The 16,978-nt window shown below is 50.7% G+C and overlaps 1 protein-coding gene across 1 annotated transcript in view; it reads right to left on the reverse strand.

Annotated features, from left to right (window-relative positions):
• Positions 1–16,978, reverse strand: part of EFCC1 (EF-hand and coiled-coil domain containing 1) — a 40,892-nt gene that overhangs the window by 4,622 nt on the left and 19,292 nt on the right. Inside the window, exons 4-6 of the mRNA XM_044254851.1 lie at positions 4,003–4,166; positions 1,825–1,966; positions 464–629 (exon numbers count right to left, since the gene is read on the reverse strand). Coding sequence (XP_044110786.1) covers positions 464–629; positions 1,825–1,966; positions 4,003–4,166 — 472 coding nt within the window. The remainder of the gene's footprint in view (positions 1–463; positions 630–1,824; positions 1,967–4,002; positions 4,167–16,978) is intronic.

The following is a 16,978-nucleotide window of genomic DNA, read 5'->3' on the forward strand; positions in this document are numbered from 1 at the left end:
TTAATTCCCCTGGGTGGGTCAATGGGAGCCTGGAGCTGTCTGTGGTCCTGCCTTTCCTTTCACCACCACATGGAGGAAGCCCTTCTGAAGTAGGGGGAAACGAGGCCAGCACCTGGGAAACACCGAGCAAACAGAGATAGATGGAGACAATCTCGTCTAAGTCACTGGACCCCATTGTTCCTGAAGCTCATCTCCTCTGCTGTTCTTCTGAAGCTGTTCTTGCCAGCTCCATATTCTATTAAATACCAGTTTTGCACTGAAGCTAATTCGAGTTAATTCTATTGTCTTGCAACCAAAATATTCTTCGTTAAATCTAAGTCAAAGCAAGTTGCATGTCCTCTCTGAGTCTTGGTCTGCTCATCTATGAACAGGGCCCAGTATTTGGCTGACATCCCTTGGGGTTCTTCCAGCTATGAAAGATTCTAGCTTTGGTCCAGACCTCGACCTCTGGGGCTCAGCTGACCTCCTCCCCAAGTGTCCCCAGGGCCTTGCCACGGCAGCTCTGGGTCCCCAGCTGCTCCACCAGCATGGTGATGTGGGTCTCCAGCTGTCCCAGGGTGCAGGCATGGTCACCACTGCCAATGTGGCTGAAGTAAGTCGTGAGCTTCTTGGCTGTCTGGTCATCACACCTGCGGCAAAGGAGAGCACCAGCACTGCGGGGTGGCTCTGCAGAGTCTGGTCCAGCCTCAGAATATGGGTGTTGCTGCCAAGACTGTCTCTTGAAAGCTAAGCCAGGTCATGGTACCCTCTGCCCAGTACCTTCCTGTGGCTCCCCTTTTTACTCCAAGGAAAAGCCAAAGGCCTCCCCCAATCTGCCCCTGCAATCTCTCTGACCTCCATCCCATTCATCTTCACTCATCATGCTCCAGCCTCAGTAGCCCCCTCACTGCCCCTAGAGCATGCCTCAGGGCCTTTGCACATGCTGTTCCCTCTTTGTGGAATGCCCTTTCCTTGTGTCCTTCAGGTTTTTGCTCACATGGCACCTTCTTAGAGTGGCCTCCTTCCCAGCATCTTCCTGCACCACCCTCTGTCCCTCCCCCATGCTTCACCTTTTCTCCTCACACTTGTCACCACTCACTAGAATAGGGGCTCCGCTATCGGGGTGGTGCTGTTTTGCTTATTGCTGTTCTCTCGGTTCCTCCAGATTTGCCCAGCACATAGTAGGTGCTTCATAAAAGCTTGCTGTTGACTTGGGATCAGGGATAACAATCACCTGGGAACACTGACAGCACTTTACAATATAATTAAAGTCTGCTCTGGCTCTTGGGAGTGAACCAATGGGGATCAGGCACCTTTTAGGCATTTTATAACTGCGATAGCAAGTCCTCAAAATCCTCTGCCAGACAAGTGTTGCTGGCCCATCTTAGAGATGAGAAGGCTGAGGCTCAGAGAAGTCTGCAACTTGTCTGCAGTGCCCCAGGCATCTGGGTCTTTCTTCCCTCCAGGGTGGGTGTGAGGATTCAATAAGCCAGGGCGTCAGCTGGAGGAGGCATTGTAAGCACTGTTTCTCACAGGAGCAATGGGGAAGGAAGGGTCTGATATGTCCTGGAGTAGCACTAGAACTTGGGGCCACATCTTGGGATAGCGGCCAGGGGAGTGTGAGGGAATCAGTGGAACGGCATCTCCGTGCCTTTGTCAGTCACCTCATTTCATCCCTGTATATGCTGGGGGGCTCATCATCTCACTTTCCTCCTGTGGCCCAGGGGCCAGAGTGTCAGGGGAGCTGGGGATGATCCAGTGGGGACTTGAATCCGGTCCTCAAGGTCAAGCTCTGGAAAGGGGCTCTGGGCCTCCAGCGCCGATTGCCCCGCCCAGCACACATACCCACTCCTGCAGCTGGAGAGGTACTGCAGCAGCATCTTGACCTCTGCCAGTGAGCTTCGCTCTTTCTGCCACTTCTCCTCACCCTCTTCTTCTTCGTCGGAGGCGGCCTGGCCTTCCACTGAGCGGAACAGCTGCCCGTCCACTGCCGGAGAAGCAGGGGCTCAGGCACCAGGAACAAAGGGAGGGAAACCGGGCAGCCCTCCCCAGGGGCAGGTGTGGGTGGGCTGCACAGAGGGGACAGGCTCTGGCACCATCCACCCCTTTTCCAGAGAGCCGCACTCCCACCCTCTCCATGTCCCCACCAGTGAGGCCACCGAGGCTTGTGGGGCCCATCCCCAGGGCCTGGCCCAGGCCCCGAGCTGGCCAGCTGGAGCCCCTCCCTGGGGCTTTACACAGGGGCCCGGGGGGCAAGAAGCCGTTTCTCTTCTCTGCTTTCTAAGATGACACAACCAGCCAGGGCCTGTCTGCGCTCTCAGAGGTGCATATTATTTCCATGTTAGGGTGTGACCGTCCCAGCCAGGGAGGCCAAGGGGCTGGGGTCAGGGTTCTGCACAGCACAGGCACCAGGGTGAGCCAATTTTCAGCTCTCAGGGAGCTATGCACCTCTACCATTTGAGGGATGTACAGGAAGGATTGTCATATGTGTGACCCTGTGTGACACCCAGTGTGGCTGGTTGGGGCCAACATTGACCATCCCCCGTGTCTGGTTGGGGTACTTCAGTTGGGTTATGCATCGGAAACCCCGGGGTTAGGTCACCCAGTATCAGGCTCTGTGTCTGGGGGAGGGTGAGGGGAAGCCCTCCCTCTGCTCCTCACTCCACCCTAGCCCAGGAGACGCACGAGTCCAGCTAGTGTGAACCATGATTAGTTCTGCCAAGGCAGGGGACCCAGCGTGAGCTAAGGAGAGCCAGACCAGAATCAGAGTCAAACCTCCAGGGAAGAGAAATGCCATCATTCTTCTGGCCTGGGACGTGGAGGGTGTGGGTCTGGAGCTCGTTGGGGGCTGTCTGGTCAGTCTGAGCGGAGCGCCTTCTGCACAATGGGTACGCCAGGGAGAAAGCAGGCAAGGCAGCAAGAGGTGACATTTCGTGACACCCTGGCTGTGCCTGAAGCTGACTTGGGCTTTTTAATTAATCTGAGCCAGTCTGACAGTGACAATAGCCTGATCCTTGTGGACAGATAGTGCCCTGAGCAGCAAAGCTGTGTCCTCCTCCCCCTGCAGGGGGAGAGGAGAATCCTAAGCAGCAGAGCTGAGGTGGGCCTGGGCCTCTGTATTTTTAAGAGGCTCTAGGGTGATCCTGGCCACCTCACAGGTCTGGGAACCATGGACTCAGGTCTCCTGACTTGGGACACCCATCTCTCCAGCCTGAATGCCCCGACTGGGTGGGCTCAGGGCCCTTCTGTTTTGTTTCAGTAGTAACTGTGCCAGACTGAACAGAATCAGGGTTGAAGGGACTGGTCCCTGACTTTTTGGTTGTGTGAGCTGCATTCCCAATATTGGCAATTCATTTTCCATCCTGGCAATTTCCTGACACCATGTGTGTACCTATGTTGTGTACGTGCACGTGTGTTTGAGTGTATGTGTGTGTGGCGTCATTGTTGTCACAGTCATTAACACTGTCCAGGTGCCCCAGGCAGGGGCAAGGGGCTCTGAAGAGGAATGGGAAGGACACCGCCCAGTAGCACCTCCACAGCTGCCCATAACTGAGCCCGGAATGTACCGGGCACGTTCTCAGCCAGCATGGTTCCTCTTTCCACATGATGGTTCCACACCCACTAGGCCCAGGTTCTTAAGACAACGGGCCTCTTTGTGGTCTTCTTAAGGGGGGGAACCATCCAGCCCCTGCTTACACACTTCTGATGACCGGGTGCTTACTCCACCTCAGTTCCCTTGGCACCCAACCCATCCCTGCGTGGGACTAAATGGAGACGGTTTTTTCGCACACTGAGTTGGAGCCTGTCCGTGGGAACCACCCTCTCCCACTGATGTCTATGCTATGCAGCCTGAGGAGCGAGCCCTTGTGGACTTGGGAAGCCCAGCCTCAGCACTCAGGGAGAGAAGGGTTCTGTCTGGAGGCCAGATGGCAGCCTCAGTGCCGACAGGGCCGTGGAACCGGGACTGGGCACAGCAGACCTGTTGTGAGCCTGGCAGCAAGTCTGAGTGGGGCAGGGACAAACCTTCGTCCAGGGGTCTGCTCCCGGAACCGGAACCGCTGTCTGACTGCCAGGCTCCCTCTGGAGGGCTGTCTGGGCTTCTGGTCCCACTGTCCAGAGGGTCACCTCTCTTGACTTCCGGCTCTGGGCTGGCTTGTGATGAGATGGGGAGTTGAGTGCCCTCTGACCTGTGGGCAGGGGAGAAGACACAGGTGTTGAGAGAGAGGAGGGGACTCGGCCGGCTTCCCACAGGAGAGTGTGGGATGTGGACCCACTCTCTTCCGCTGCTTAGACTACACGGGTAAGCTGTGTATGATGGGCCTGAAGAAGACACTGGGTAGTCTCTGCAGTTGACCCTACTGGCTCCCTAACACATTAGGCTTGGCATGTTAGAGTCAGCCTTCCATGTCATACACTCACTCTCTCAGCACCTTTTGCACTAAAGGCAAAGTCTGAGGAGCCTCTGGAATGGATCTGTGTCTCTTCTAATAAGAAGATCAGGAAAGGAATCCCTTCCTTCCTGCCTTTGGACATTGTCACATGGATATGATGTTTGAGGCTATGGCAGCCATCTTGAGACCATGAGGAAATGGCTGAGAGAATTATAGAGTAGTTAAACAAGAGTCCTGTCATCTTTCAGCTGCTGAATTAACTAGTCCTGGAGTTACCTACCTCTGGATTTCTTATTATGGGTGAGATCTTTTAAAAAGTCTTAATTGTTCAGTTACTTTTAACTGCATTCAAATTTAAAGTATCTCTCCTCTTTGGGCTTTGGAGAACCTGCTCATCAATCTGTTTTCTTGGTAGTGTAAGGTCCTCACTTTTTGAATATTCACTTTCCATGTCACTGCAGTAACAAAGTCAAGGAAAAAATGAAAACGAATCTATCATAACATGAAAATATTCACTAATGAATTAGCTGCTTGTTAAACTAGTTCTTCCCTCCTCCCTCATTGTGCACCAACATCTCTCTCATCTCTTCAGAATCTCTCATTCCTTATTTCTCTCAGACTATCAGGCGTAACAACCCCAGTACAAAGGGTGTGTAAAATGAAACTGCACATCTTGGAAAAGTCAGGAAGAGGAAGCCACTGAGAACCGAGTGTGGAGAGTGGGACAGATGAGGACATACTTTGGAGTGTTCCAAGAAATAAAGTGTGGCTGCAGAGAAACAGAGTTTCCCTAGGGAGACAAAGGGTGTGCTACACTAGTCTAGTAATTGCTATTTAACTGAGTCTGTCATTACCCTGCTGATTCAATCTGTAGAATCATGCCCATAATCACATAAATGTGCTGTAGTGTCTCTACTATAATACAAAAACCAAACCCCAACCAAACAAAATAATCCTCCCCACTATACGGCTTCCCCCAGCTACCACCCCTTTCTCTGTCTCCTATAGAGCAGAGCTTCTTGAAAGAGCTGCCTCTGCTACACATTGCTGTTCCAACCTCAGCTTGTCACCCATCCCTGCCATGCTACTAGACCCAATGGCGGCTTCTCACTGCTTCTCTCCTTTGGCTGGTGAAGTGAACACTACACTTCATGGTGTACATTTCACAGTGTACATTTCAGAGTGCGCACATCATAGTGTACATTTCCCAGTGCACACTTCGTAGAGCATATTTCATGAATACTACTACACAGAGAGCAGTGAGCTCTAAATGACTCTCTCACCTGGTCACTTTCTTCCCGTGGCTTCCAGGAGTGCCTCCCTCCCTGGCACTCCTCCTTGTCTACTGTGCTAGTTCCTCCTCTTCATCCCTATGCCTCTGTGCTGGATGCTGTGCCCTCAGACTCCACCTGAGAACTTCTTTCTATCCATTCACTCTATAAGGGGTCTCAGCCAGTGCTGTGACCTTAAGCGCTGATGACTTCCAAACGTACCTCCGGGCCTGGCTTCCGGGATCCAGTGTTCTGACAACCTCACCCAGCTTAACTGCTGCCTTGGGGTCTCCACCTGGATGTCCCACAGGCATTGCAGATGCCGTGTCTTTGTCTGCTCCTTCTGCTTCCCCTTAGTGAAAAGCGCCACCACCCACCTGGCCACCCAAAGTGGAGGTCATATGTGAGAACGGACAGTCTGACCCATCACTCAGTGCCCAGCCCACGGGTGCTGCAGGGAGGCTGCTCAGCAAAGGGCCGTGGTGTCATGCTATTTTGTGGCCGCTCCCTTGCCTGGGTTTGTGCAGATGTGGACAGAAGTGAGAAGGAGGAAGGGGGAAGAAGGAGTGCCACCCCTGCCCTCAGGGGACCTCTGGGTGGCAGGGAGCCCAGAGTCTTCACTCTTCAGGGCCATGCTCACTGGACTCAGGGCCAGACCTTCACATAGGCAAGGAGGGCGCTGGCAGGGAGGGTGTCCTAGAGGACTTGGGGACTTGGGGTTGAGTAGAATAAAAGAGGTTTGAGTGGAGGAGTAAAGGCAGCAGGTGTGTTTGGGGACAGATGGGGGCCGGCAGGGCTAGAGACGAGGACTCACAGCAGGTCAGAAGGGGCTGAACAGACCCTGATTGGGTACCCCAACTTTGGGCTGGGCTTCTGTGTGCTATTTTGGGTCCTGCTCTTCCCCTGGACTTACGAGACTGGTAGCTCTCAAAGGAAGAGAAGGTTAAGTCAAAGAGGGTGGGGGGCCAGCAGGGATCTGGACCTGGGTCTTTCTTCCAAAGCCTGACCTTGTTCTGTTGCTCCATCCCTTGTGTCACCAGGCCTTGGAAAGTCTCACATATTATAAATGGTGGAAGTCAGTGGAGCTTTGCAGGTATTAGGTTGAACCCTATGGAATTGCTGGCTTTTGCTGCTTTTTGACCTGCAAAGGGGGAATTTAAAATGCTTCAGTCTGATCCAAGAGGACATGTTTGTAAAATGTTTCTTGATTCAGGAGTGATTATCCTGGTTTGTGAAAGGCTTTGTTAGAATTTTCTGGCCTAAGGGCTGCCTGGCTTGCTTAGTCGGTGGAACATGTGACTTTTGATCTTGGAGTAGTGAGTTTGAGGCCCCTGTTGGATGTAGAGATTACTTAGGTATAAAAATCTTATAGAAAAAGAGAAAAGGATTTTCTGGGCCTAGAAATCTGACCGCTATCGGCAGTAAGACTGGACCACATGGCAGAGGTTTAAGTAGGGTTTCCCATAAGAATGGGTCCCTGAGGGTTGGGGGAGGAGATGGAACTGCCTGGGTACAAGGCAGAGGGTCACGGTGGCCCTGCTGAATGATCTCGTAACCTGAAGGTCCAGCCTCATTACAAACGTCAGCCCCAAGGTCACGGAGCTGATGCTGCATCACATTACATCTCTCCTCTCCCCCCACTCCCGGGCCATCAGCACTTGCTACCATGGCCATTTTCTGGAAGACAGCTCCGATCCTGCTCCAAAGCCCTCTGTGGCTTCCCATGGCCAACTAGAGAAGCCCAGATCCTCTGATACTCCAGCCCCTCCATGGAGGAGTTTCTGAAGTTGCAAAGCAAAGATCCCAAGGAAGAAAGAACACATTTCACTCAGGAGGGCCCTGTGGGTGCAGAGAAGTCCCTCTGCTCTCTTCCCACTCCCAGTGCTGCCCCTCCAATCCCCACTGAGGTGCCAAAGGGAGTGGAGGTCAGCTCTGGCCCTATCTCTCTTCCTTCAAAATTCTCTCTGCAGCCAATAGGAAGAACTCCAGTGTCCTAACACACCACCGAGGGTCCTCCGAGATCTGACCCACCCCTCCAGCCTGATCGTTGGTGATGACCACTGGGCACAGCACAGCCAGGTGCACCTAACCTCCTGTGTGTCACCCTCGGGGCCTTTGCACATGACAAGCACAGCTAACACCTATATGGCCTTACTGTGTGCCGGACACTGTACTCTTCTGAGTATTTTGTGCCAACTCATCTAGCCTCCCCAGCAACTGTAAGGAGGAATGATTCTTCTTGCTGCCATTTTACAGATGAGGAAACTGAGATGCAGGGAACAGAGTAATTGGCCCCAGATCACATAGATTCCTTTGTCTTCAGAGTGCACGCCCAACTTAGGAAGCTCTGTCTGGAAAATCCTACTGGCCCTTCACTCTCCCCTCTCTAATGCACATCCCACATCTTCCCCTGTCTCTCGAATGGACTCCCAGAGTTCACATGCTCTCAGGTGTCCTGTTAGGATCTGTGTCCCTCATCAGATTGGGATTTCCTCTGGGCATACAGCACAGGGACAGAGGGGTCTAGTAAAAACTGATTGAATGAAACCACTGATAATAGTGGGGGTGAGGAAGAAAAAGGGCCGGTAAGGCCTGGACCAATCCAGAGCTTGGATGGGGATCCCGGGGGATGGGGAACACTTGGGTGGGGAACAATCTTAGATTGTTCCAGAAAGGACAGAGAGGAGAGCATTCAATTTGAAGCCACAAGATCCAGGCGGAGTCCCAGCTCCAATGAGCTTTACCGTGGCTCGGGGCTAACCTCCCTGCCCACATCACTGAGGAGTGGACCCTCAAAGTGGAAGGATGAGGTCAAGTTTCCTAAACCACAGACACTTTTAAAAAATATTTTATTCATTTATTTGACAGAGAGAGTGAGATCACAAGTAGGCAGAGAGGCAGGCAGAGAGAGAGGGAAGCAGACTTCCTGTGCGGGGCTTGATCCCAGGACCCTGAGATTGAGATCATGACCTGAGCTGAAGGCAGAGAGGCTTACCCCACTGAGCCACCCAGGCACCCCAACCACTGACATTTTTGATCACTGACCCTCTTGCTTACTGTATGGATTTCCTTTAATAGGAAACATTATTACTAGTAGTGAAAAACCAATATATTGTCATGCATAGAAAGTAATAAGAAAAATACATAAAACAACAAAAAACCAAAGTGAGTCCATTGTAGCTAGGCCTTCTTTTCTGTCTGCTCCTGACCCTGAAGCTGTTCTTTCTCCCTTAAAATGGGGTTAGTCCTGTGGGGACCTAGAGATTCGCCAGTTCCAAACCAGGACTGAGAAGGCCCAGCGCCCTTGCTCCATGCCTCCCCCGCCTGGGAACCCTTCCGCGCCTCTATACCACTCTCCTTTGGGAGCCCTGGAGGAACTGGGGGAAGAGGGGACTCCTGTGACTGCAGAGGTGCCTGTCACTCAGCAGGCATTAGAGAAGTTTCTGGGGGAAAAGGTGGGCCCTGGAGGCTGCCCACTGTCTCCTCGCAGACTCACTCCCAGACAGGCCTGAGTCCTCGTGTGCGGTCGGGTGTTGTCTCCAGCTGGTCACATCTGTGTACTGCCTGGAGCCTGGGGTGAACCTCTAATGTCTCCCTCCTGTCAGAGGCTGACGGCCACAGCTGGCCACCAGCCCAGTGGCTTGCACAATCTGACAAAGACCAAATGTAGCCCTTCCTCCCTTCCTCCAGTCTTGCAACTCCTGGCCCTTGGCTTCCGGGTCTCCAGTGGACAGACTCCCCCCCTTCTTGGGATCTGGCATGCTGGAGAGGGGTTGGGGGAGCCTCCAAATCTGGGTTTTGCCCCACGGCACTGTGGCTTTACAGTGTGACCCCCTCCCCAGCCTTCATTCCATTCTCCCATTCACTCATCAGGAAACAACAGAGGGGCCCTGAGTCCCGTGAAGAAAAACAAGATGGCCGGCTGAGGAGGAATGCCTGTGTCCGCCGGCCTTCGTCATGCCGCGTCCCCGCGAGTCTGCACGTCTTCCTAGCCATCTGCCTGCCCATCTGCTGACCTATCTGTCCATCCATCCGTCCATCCATATATCTATCCATCCAAATACATTTTCTTAGCCCGTATTCACAATGGAGTTTTATATTTCCATTTGTCTTCCAACCACGGGAAGCTCCTGCCTTCACCAGCATTTGAGGCCATTTGAGATGGCGCCCAGATGAACAGCAGCATGTGAGTGTTTTAAATAGCTAAGCATTTATTTTTAATATGTATTAAAAAACAATTAGCCTTATTTCACTTAGCATGAGACTCTTAATCTCAGGAAACAAACTGAGGGTTGCTGGGTGGTTGTGGGGGAGGGATACGGTGGCTAGGTGATGGACAGTGGGGAGGGTATGTGCTATGGTGAGTCCTGTGAACTGTGTAAGACTGATGATTGCCCCTGTACCCCTGGGGCAAATAATAAATTATTTGTTAATTAAAAAAAAAAAAGAAAAAAAAACAATTAGCAAACACAGCACACAATTTTAGTTTTACCTGTATGATAATGATATACCCTTCTTTTATTTTTATTTTTTACTTTTAAAAGATTTTATTTATTTGAGAGAGAGCGTGAGCAGAGGGGGAGGGGCAGAGAGAGAGGGAGAAGCAGGCTCCCCACTGAGCAGGGAGCTGGACATGGGGCTCCATCCCAGGACCCTGAGATCATGACCTGAACCAAACGGAGACACTTAACCGACTGAGCCACCCAGGCGCCCCAATATACCCTTCTTTTAAATAAGTTTACTTAAGTAAAAAGAGTGATATGATTTAAGGAAAAATGTTAATCAAATAATAGTACAGGTGCGATGCAGGACTCTATCCCAGGACCCTGGGATCATGAACTGAGCCAAAGGCAGACGCTTAACAACTGAGCCACCCAGGTGTCTCTGGGCACCCTATTTTTATAATGGATATTTTGGAATATCCCGGTGTGATCCCAAAATGATCTGGATAAATAATATACCTAATCTTCCCAAATATTTTAAAACAATTAATGTGAGGCTCTAACAGTGATCTAAAGTAAAAAGGGACTTTATGATATATATTTAATATGTAAATATTAAGACATGATATTTTTAGATGTTTAAACCTATTTAACAGGGCTAAGATTTTTTTTTAATTGAAGTGTTATTAACACCCAATATTATCTTAGTTTCTGGTGTCCAATATAGTGATTATACATTGCGTTCTGCTTAGCCGTCCTGTGGCTACCACCTGTCCCCATACAACCCTATGACAATACCACTGACTACCTTCCCTGTGCTGTGCCATTCATCCCCTTGACTCCCTCATTCCATAACTGGAAGCCTGTATCTCCCACTCCCTTTCACCCATTTTGCCCATCCCCTCTGGCAACTATCAGCTTGCCCTCTATTATGGATCTGTTTCTGCTTTTTCTTTTTTTTTTTTTAAGATTTTTTTAAGAAAGATTTTATTTATTTATTTGTCAGAGAGAGAGCACAAGCAGGCAGAGTGGCAGGCAGAAGCAGAGAGAGAAGCAGGCTCCCTGCTGACAAGGACTCGATCCCAGGACCCCGGAATCATGACCTGAGCTGAAGGCAGGAGCTTAACCAACCACGCCACCCAGGCGCCCTTTTTTCTGTTGTTGTTAAAATGACTGTTTGAATTGGACACTAGGAAGGTAATATTCAATTGCATATTGTTGACATTCTTTTCCTATGTTTGACATTTTGAAATAAGGACTAAGAAAATATATTTGGATGGATGGACAGATGGCTGGATAGAGAGGCAAATGGACAGGCAGATAGATGGATAGATAGATATGTAGACTCACTGGGACACGCACAATGAATGTCAGGGGACATAGGCATTGCTTATCAGCTGGTTAAGCACAAGTGTGATGTGGTTCTAAAATGGTGAGCAACTCTTGGAAAATTCAAACAATTCAAAACAAAGTATAACCTTCCCACTAGTCACACAGCATTGCATTCTTGGAAAATCCATTGTGCATTAAAACTATGCAAAAAAATTGTATTTTTCTAGGTAAAGCAGAGTTACATTTTAGTCTTAGATCAGGGTAGTGAAAGCAAGTTTTTCGCAGAATGAATGCCCAGGGACATCTGGAAGTCGTGGGAGGTACAGGGCAATCCTGGGTCGCATAGGACCTGTGCGGAGGCTCATATCCCAAGTGTCAGGAACCCTAGTCACTGAGACACTCCCTCCACACAAGTTCCCAGAATGTCAAGGGGGGAGACATACCCTGTGTAAGCTCTGTCCCTGATCCTCTGTTCTAGCCTCATGCCCCAATGGTTTTGGCAGCCTCCACCCAAACCTAGCTCTAGGCTGCCTCGTTGGGCGGACTGTGAGGTGCCCAACTGATGGATTTGGACTTGGGGCTGCCAGGTCAGCCGCCGGGGCCATGCCCAGGCCCTGGGGAAATCCCCAGGATCTGCACCTGCCAGGACCCACTGGCATCCTGGCCCCTTCCCCATGTGGCCTCTGGGCTCTCCCACAGCCATGCAGGATTGGGGATGGGCTTGTACCTGTTTACTCCTGGGCCAACCTCTCAATCAAGGGGTGCCCTCATCAAGTCCCTTGCCCAAGTCACTGAGACTCGGCTTCCCCAGCTTTCGAATGGGGACATTGCCCCCACTCATGGACGAGAGCTGGGGCTAAGTGAGGCAACCACATGCCTGGGACACAGTAGACACACTATTCTTGTTGGTTCCCATCCTCCGTTCCCAAATGCCTCCTCCTGTAATCATTTTGTTTTCTGAAAACCTTGAATAAATGCTTGAGTGCAGGGATAGGCCCACAGTTTCTTTTTCTTTTTCTTTTTTTTTTTTTTTTTTAAGATTTTATTTATTTATTTGACAGACAGAGAGATTACAAGTAGGCAGAGAGGCAGGCACAGAGAGAGGGAGAAGCAGCCTCCCTGCTGAGGAGAGAGCCCAGTGCGGGGCTCAATCCCAGGACCCTGAGATCATGACCTGAGCCAAAGGCAGAGGCTTAACCCACTGAGCTACCCAGGCGCCCCAGGCCCACAGTTTCTTAATCTGATCTGTTCCATTGAATATGGCAGCTGCTAGTCACCCTGGGCTACTGAAGTTTAAATTAATTACAGGGAAATGAAACCAAAGATTCAGTTCCTCACCCATGCTAGCCACATGGGAAGTACTCAGTAACCACATGGGGCTCACGGCTACCGTATTGGACAGTGCCGAGGTAGGCCATTTCCATCATCACAGAAAGTTCTGCTGGACAGCACTGAGATCATGTTAAAAGGTAAAAGGGGAAGTTATAGTTCAGAGTCATTTTGTCTGGAACTGTAATGGTCACTTGTAAGCCATCTATTCGATTCACTATTATGTTCATGCAGTGACAAATCTGCTTAAGTTGTAATTATCTGAACCTAGAACTCGACTCTGCTGTAGCGTAAACACAAAAATATATCACGAGTGAGGTTCCTGCCATAATCCCAGCACATCCCTCTCCACATGGAGAAAACCTAGCCTGGGTCCCTGCCTATACCACCCGAAGGGGTGTGGCCTCGATAGAGACCAAAATTGAAGGGCAGAATTGAAATAGAACATAGAGCAGGATGAATGACCTTGAAACGCGGTGTGGGGGACAGCTCACATCAAAACTCAAAAGCAAAATCACAAGGCCCAAAGCATTTGGTGAACCGCATTACATCAGAGAAGACATGGGAGCCCGCTGGTGTCCCCCGGCCACATTCTCTCTAAGTCCCCCGCAACCCGGGAATTCTTCCCCAGGGTATATTTTCTGGGGGGAAGTTTCCATGGCCGTCTGCAAGGGGGCGTGGTGGAGGGTGTACATCAGTGTCACCTGCAGATGTGGGAGCTCGAGGCAGCTCTGGGATTGGGTGTCTGCCTCTGGGACTGGGTGGGAGACTCGCCAGGAGGAGAAGCAGAGGACAGACATGCACATACCCAATGCCCCCGAAACACACGGCACTGAGCTAAGAATGCAAGAGACAGAGTGAGGCCTAGAACGCTGTGCCAAGATGGACACAGGACATAGACACAAAGCCACACATTTTGCAAGGACACGACAAGAAAAAACATGGAACAATACGAGAATGGTCGTCTATAGGACAGATAGGGTAAGGGCAAGAAAAGGGGGAAAAAATCCATTCCTACCCCTGCTCCAACCCAAGTCTCCCATTCAGAATACACAAGTTCCCAAGTGTCAGAATAAATGTCCACCAACGACCAGCATAGAAGTTGGAGGACATTATCATTTCACACAGAGGCTGGCCAATGTTTCCCGGAGAGGGCCACGTAGTGAATATTTCGGGCTTGGCAGCCCATGTGGTCACTGTTGCTATGACTCAGGGCTGCCTTTCTGGTGCAAAAGCAGCTACAGATAATACAGAAAGGAATGAACATGACAGTGTTCCAGCAAAACTTTATTTACGGGTCCTGAAATTTGAAGTTCATGAAATTCTTCTGTGCCAGGAATATTGTTCCTTAATGGAGTTTTCCCACCCACTTTAAAAGGTTAAAATCAGAGTTTGCACCAGATGCAAAAACAGGCCCGGTGCTAGATTTGGCCCATGGGCCATAATTTGCAAACCCCTGATTTTTTTTTTAAAGGTCTTATTTATTTATTCGACAGACAGAGATCACAAGTAGGCAGAGAGGCAGGCAGAGAGAGAGGGGGAAGTAGGCTCCCTGCTGAGCCCGATTCGGGGCTTGATCCCAGGACCTTGAGACCATGACCTGAGCCGAAGGTAGAGGCTTTAACCCACTGAGCCACCCAGGTGCCCCTACGAACCCCTGATTTAACTGATGGCTTTTGCCCTCAGTGCATAGACTCTAGTCCAGGGAAAACAGGTTTAATCAGTGTGGCGGACTGAGGTCTCACCTTTGTTCCTAAGGCCAGCCAGCCAGTACCTTCCGGATTTGCTAAGAGCCCTGAGCGAGGATACGGAGCAAAGCAACTATCTGTCTGGAAGAGGCCACAGAGCCATGCTGAGGGGAGCACAGTATGTCTGTCCGTCTGGGTCAGCAGGAGGGAGAGATGTTGTTTGTAGCTGACAGGCGAAGGGGGTGGGCGGCTGACAGTCTGTGGGATGCGCATTCACACGCAGGTGCTCACTTGAGCTCACAGGTGGCGTCTGATGGCATGGGACGTGAGTGTCCAGATTGGCTGGGTCTGCCCTGCCTTGCTTTTGGCCCGAGTCTGGCCCTCCAACCTGCACACTGACTGTATTGACCCCTGACACCCTCCCAAAAAATTCTCTTCCTGCTTCGGTGAGCCCGTGTCACGTCCTGTTGTTTGTGACACGGATCCCTGGCTGGTATGGCCTGGAGCAACTCATGTTCACTTTTCTAAACTTCACCTTTCTTTCCAAAGAAACGTCTTACCATGGTGTGCACCGTGGTTACTGCAGGGTGGGCAGAATTTCTAGGAATGACTCAAGGTTCCACACCCTAATCCCTGCAGTCTGTGAACGTGGGGAGGTGTCATTCTCGTGATGGTGTTACATTATGTGGTACAGCTGATCTCAAGGGGGTTATTGTTCCCATCTAGTCACATGAGTCCCTTTAAAAACAGAGCTCTAGGGGTGCCGGGGTGGCTCAGTCAGTTAAGTGTCTGCCTTCGGCTCAGATCATGATCCCAGGGTCCTGGGATCGAGCCCCGTGTTGGATTCCCTGCTCAATGGGGAGCCCACTTCTCTCTCTTCTTCTGCCCCTCCCCCTAGTCACACTCTCACTCTCTCAAATAAATAAAAAATCTTTAAAAAAAAGAAAACAAAAAGAGAGAGCTCTCTTGCTCGGCACAAGAAAGGTCATCAGGGAGAGCTGAAGCATGAGAAGGACTGGGGTCCTTGTTAGCTGGAAGGTGAGTGAGGTCACATAAAGAGGAGTGTGGAGTGTGACCCCAGAGCTGACAGCCATCAAGGAAATGGGGATCTCAGTCCTACAACTGAAAGGAACCTAATTCTGCCCACACCTGAGTTTGGAAACACATTCTTCCCCTGAGCCTCCACACCTGGCCAATGACACTTTGATTTCAGCCTCAGGAGAGCCTAGGGAGAACGAAGACAAGCCTGCCTGGACTTCTGGCCTACACCGTGTGAGATCATAAGTGGGTGTTATTTTAAGCCACTAAATTTGTGGTAATTTGTTATAGTTGCATAGAAACCAAACACAGTTGCACAAACAGACACACCCGTCTGCCTTGATGGCACACACAGCCTCAATTACTCTTTCAGGCACAGAGTGGCCACGTGCTTCTAGAAAAGAGATCTGATTAGTCTGTGTTGATCATGATGATTCCTTCCCTTTACCAAGGATTGGTTTAGGGATAGGCATGTGATGTGCCTCTGGCCAATGAGAGGGGAGGGGAAAGTCTTCCTGGATGATCTCTGGGAAAAGGGAAGTCCAAGGAGGAAGCTACGTTTCTGTCTGTGGATGTGGCAGTGATACCTGAGGCCATGGCAGCCAGATTGTGACCAAGAGGGGCATTTGCTGACAGGTGAAGATGACAAACTGAGGATGACAGTGTGGGAGGATGAAGAACTCTGTCCTGGCCCGGGGCACCTGGGTGACTCAGTTGGTTAAGCACCCAACTCTTGATTTCGGCTAGGTCATGATGTCAGGATTGTGACCCTGCACCAGGCTCAGCAGAGAATCTGCTTGAGACTCTCTCCCCTTCCCTCTCCCTCTGCCACTCGCCCCCTCCCACAGCATGCTCTCTTCCTCTCTAAAATAAATAAGTTAAAATCAAAAAGAAAAAAAACCTGTAAGCATCTTTGCAGACATCAGAGTTGCAAAGAAACTGCTTTCCCCTGGGCTTCTCATTCACGATCATCAGTGTCCTTAAGATTTAAGCTGTTTGAAATGGGATTTTCTCTTCTCTCTCTCTTTTTAAGATTCTATTTATTTATTTGAAAGAGAGAAGGCACAAACGGTGGGGAGAGATGGAGAGAGAAACAGGCTCCCCACTAAGCAGAGAGCCCAGTGAGGGGCTTGATCCCAGGACCCTGGGATCATGATCTGAGCCAAAGGCAGACGGTGAACCGACTGAGCCACCAGGGCACCCCTGGAGTTGGGTTTTCTGTTTCCTGCAGCGTAAAGCATTGTTACTGAAAATGGCTCACAGCACTGCTTAGGGGTTAAATGAGATTGTGTACAGAAGTCTTTAGCACGGTGTCTTGTGCCCAGCAGGAACTCAGAAATGCTGGCCTGTATTCTTGGGGCTGCTTCCTTCAGCCTCAGCCCTGGGGTGAGTCCGTGTCCAGATGCAGAAGCGGGGCCAGTGGGGAATACTCATCTGTGTCTATGTGTCTAGCTATAGCACTGTCTCAAGGGCCTTATCACAAGGAAGTAGCTTCTGTGATGACAGGC

The sequence above is a fragment of the Neovison vison genome, chromosome 6 (assembly GCF_020171115.1).
Source record: "Neovison vison isolate M4711 chromosome 6, ASM_NN_V1, whole genome shotgun sequence".
NCBI lineage: Eukaryota > Metazoa > Chordata > Mammalia > Carnivora > Mustelidae > Neogale > Neogale vison.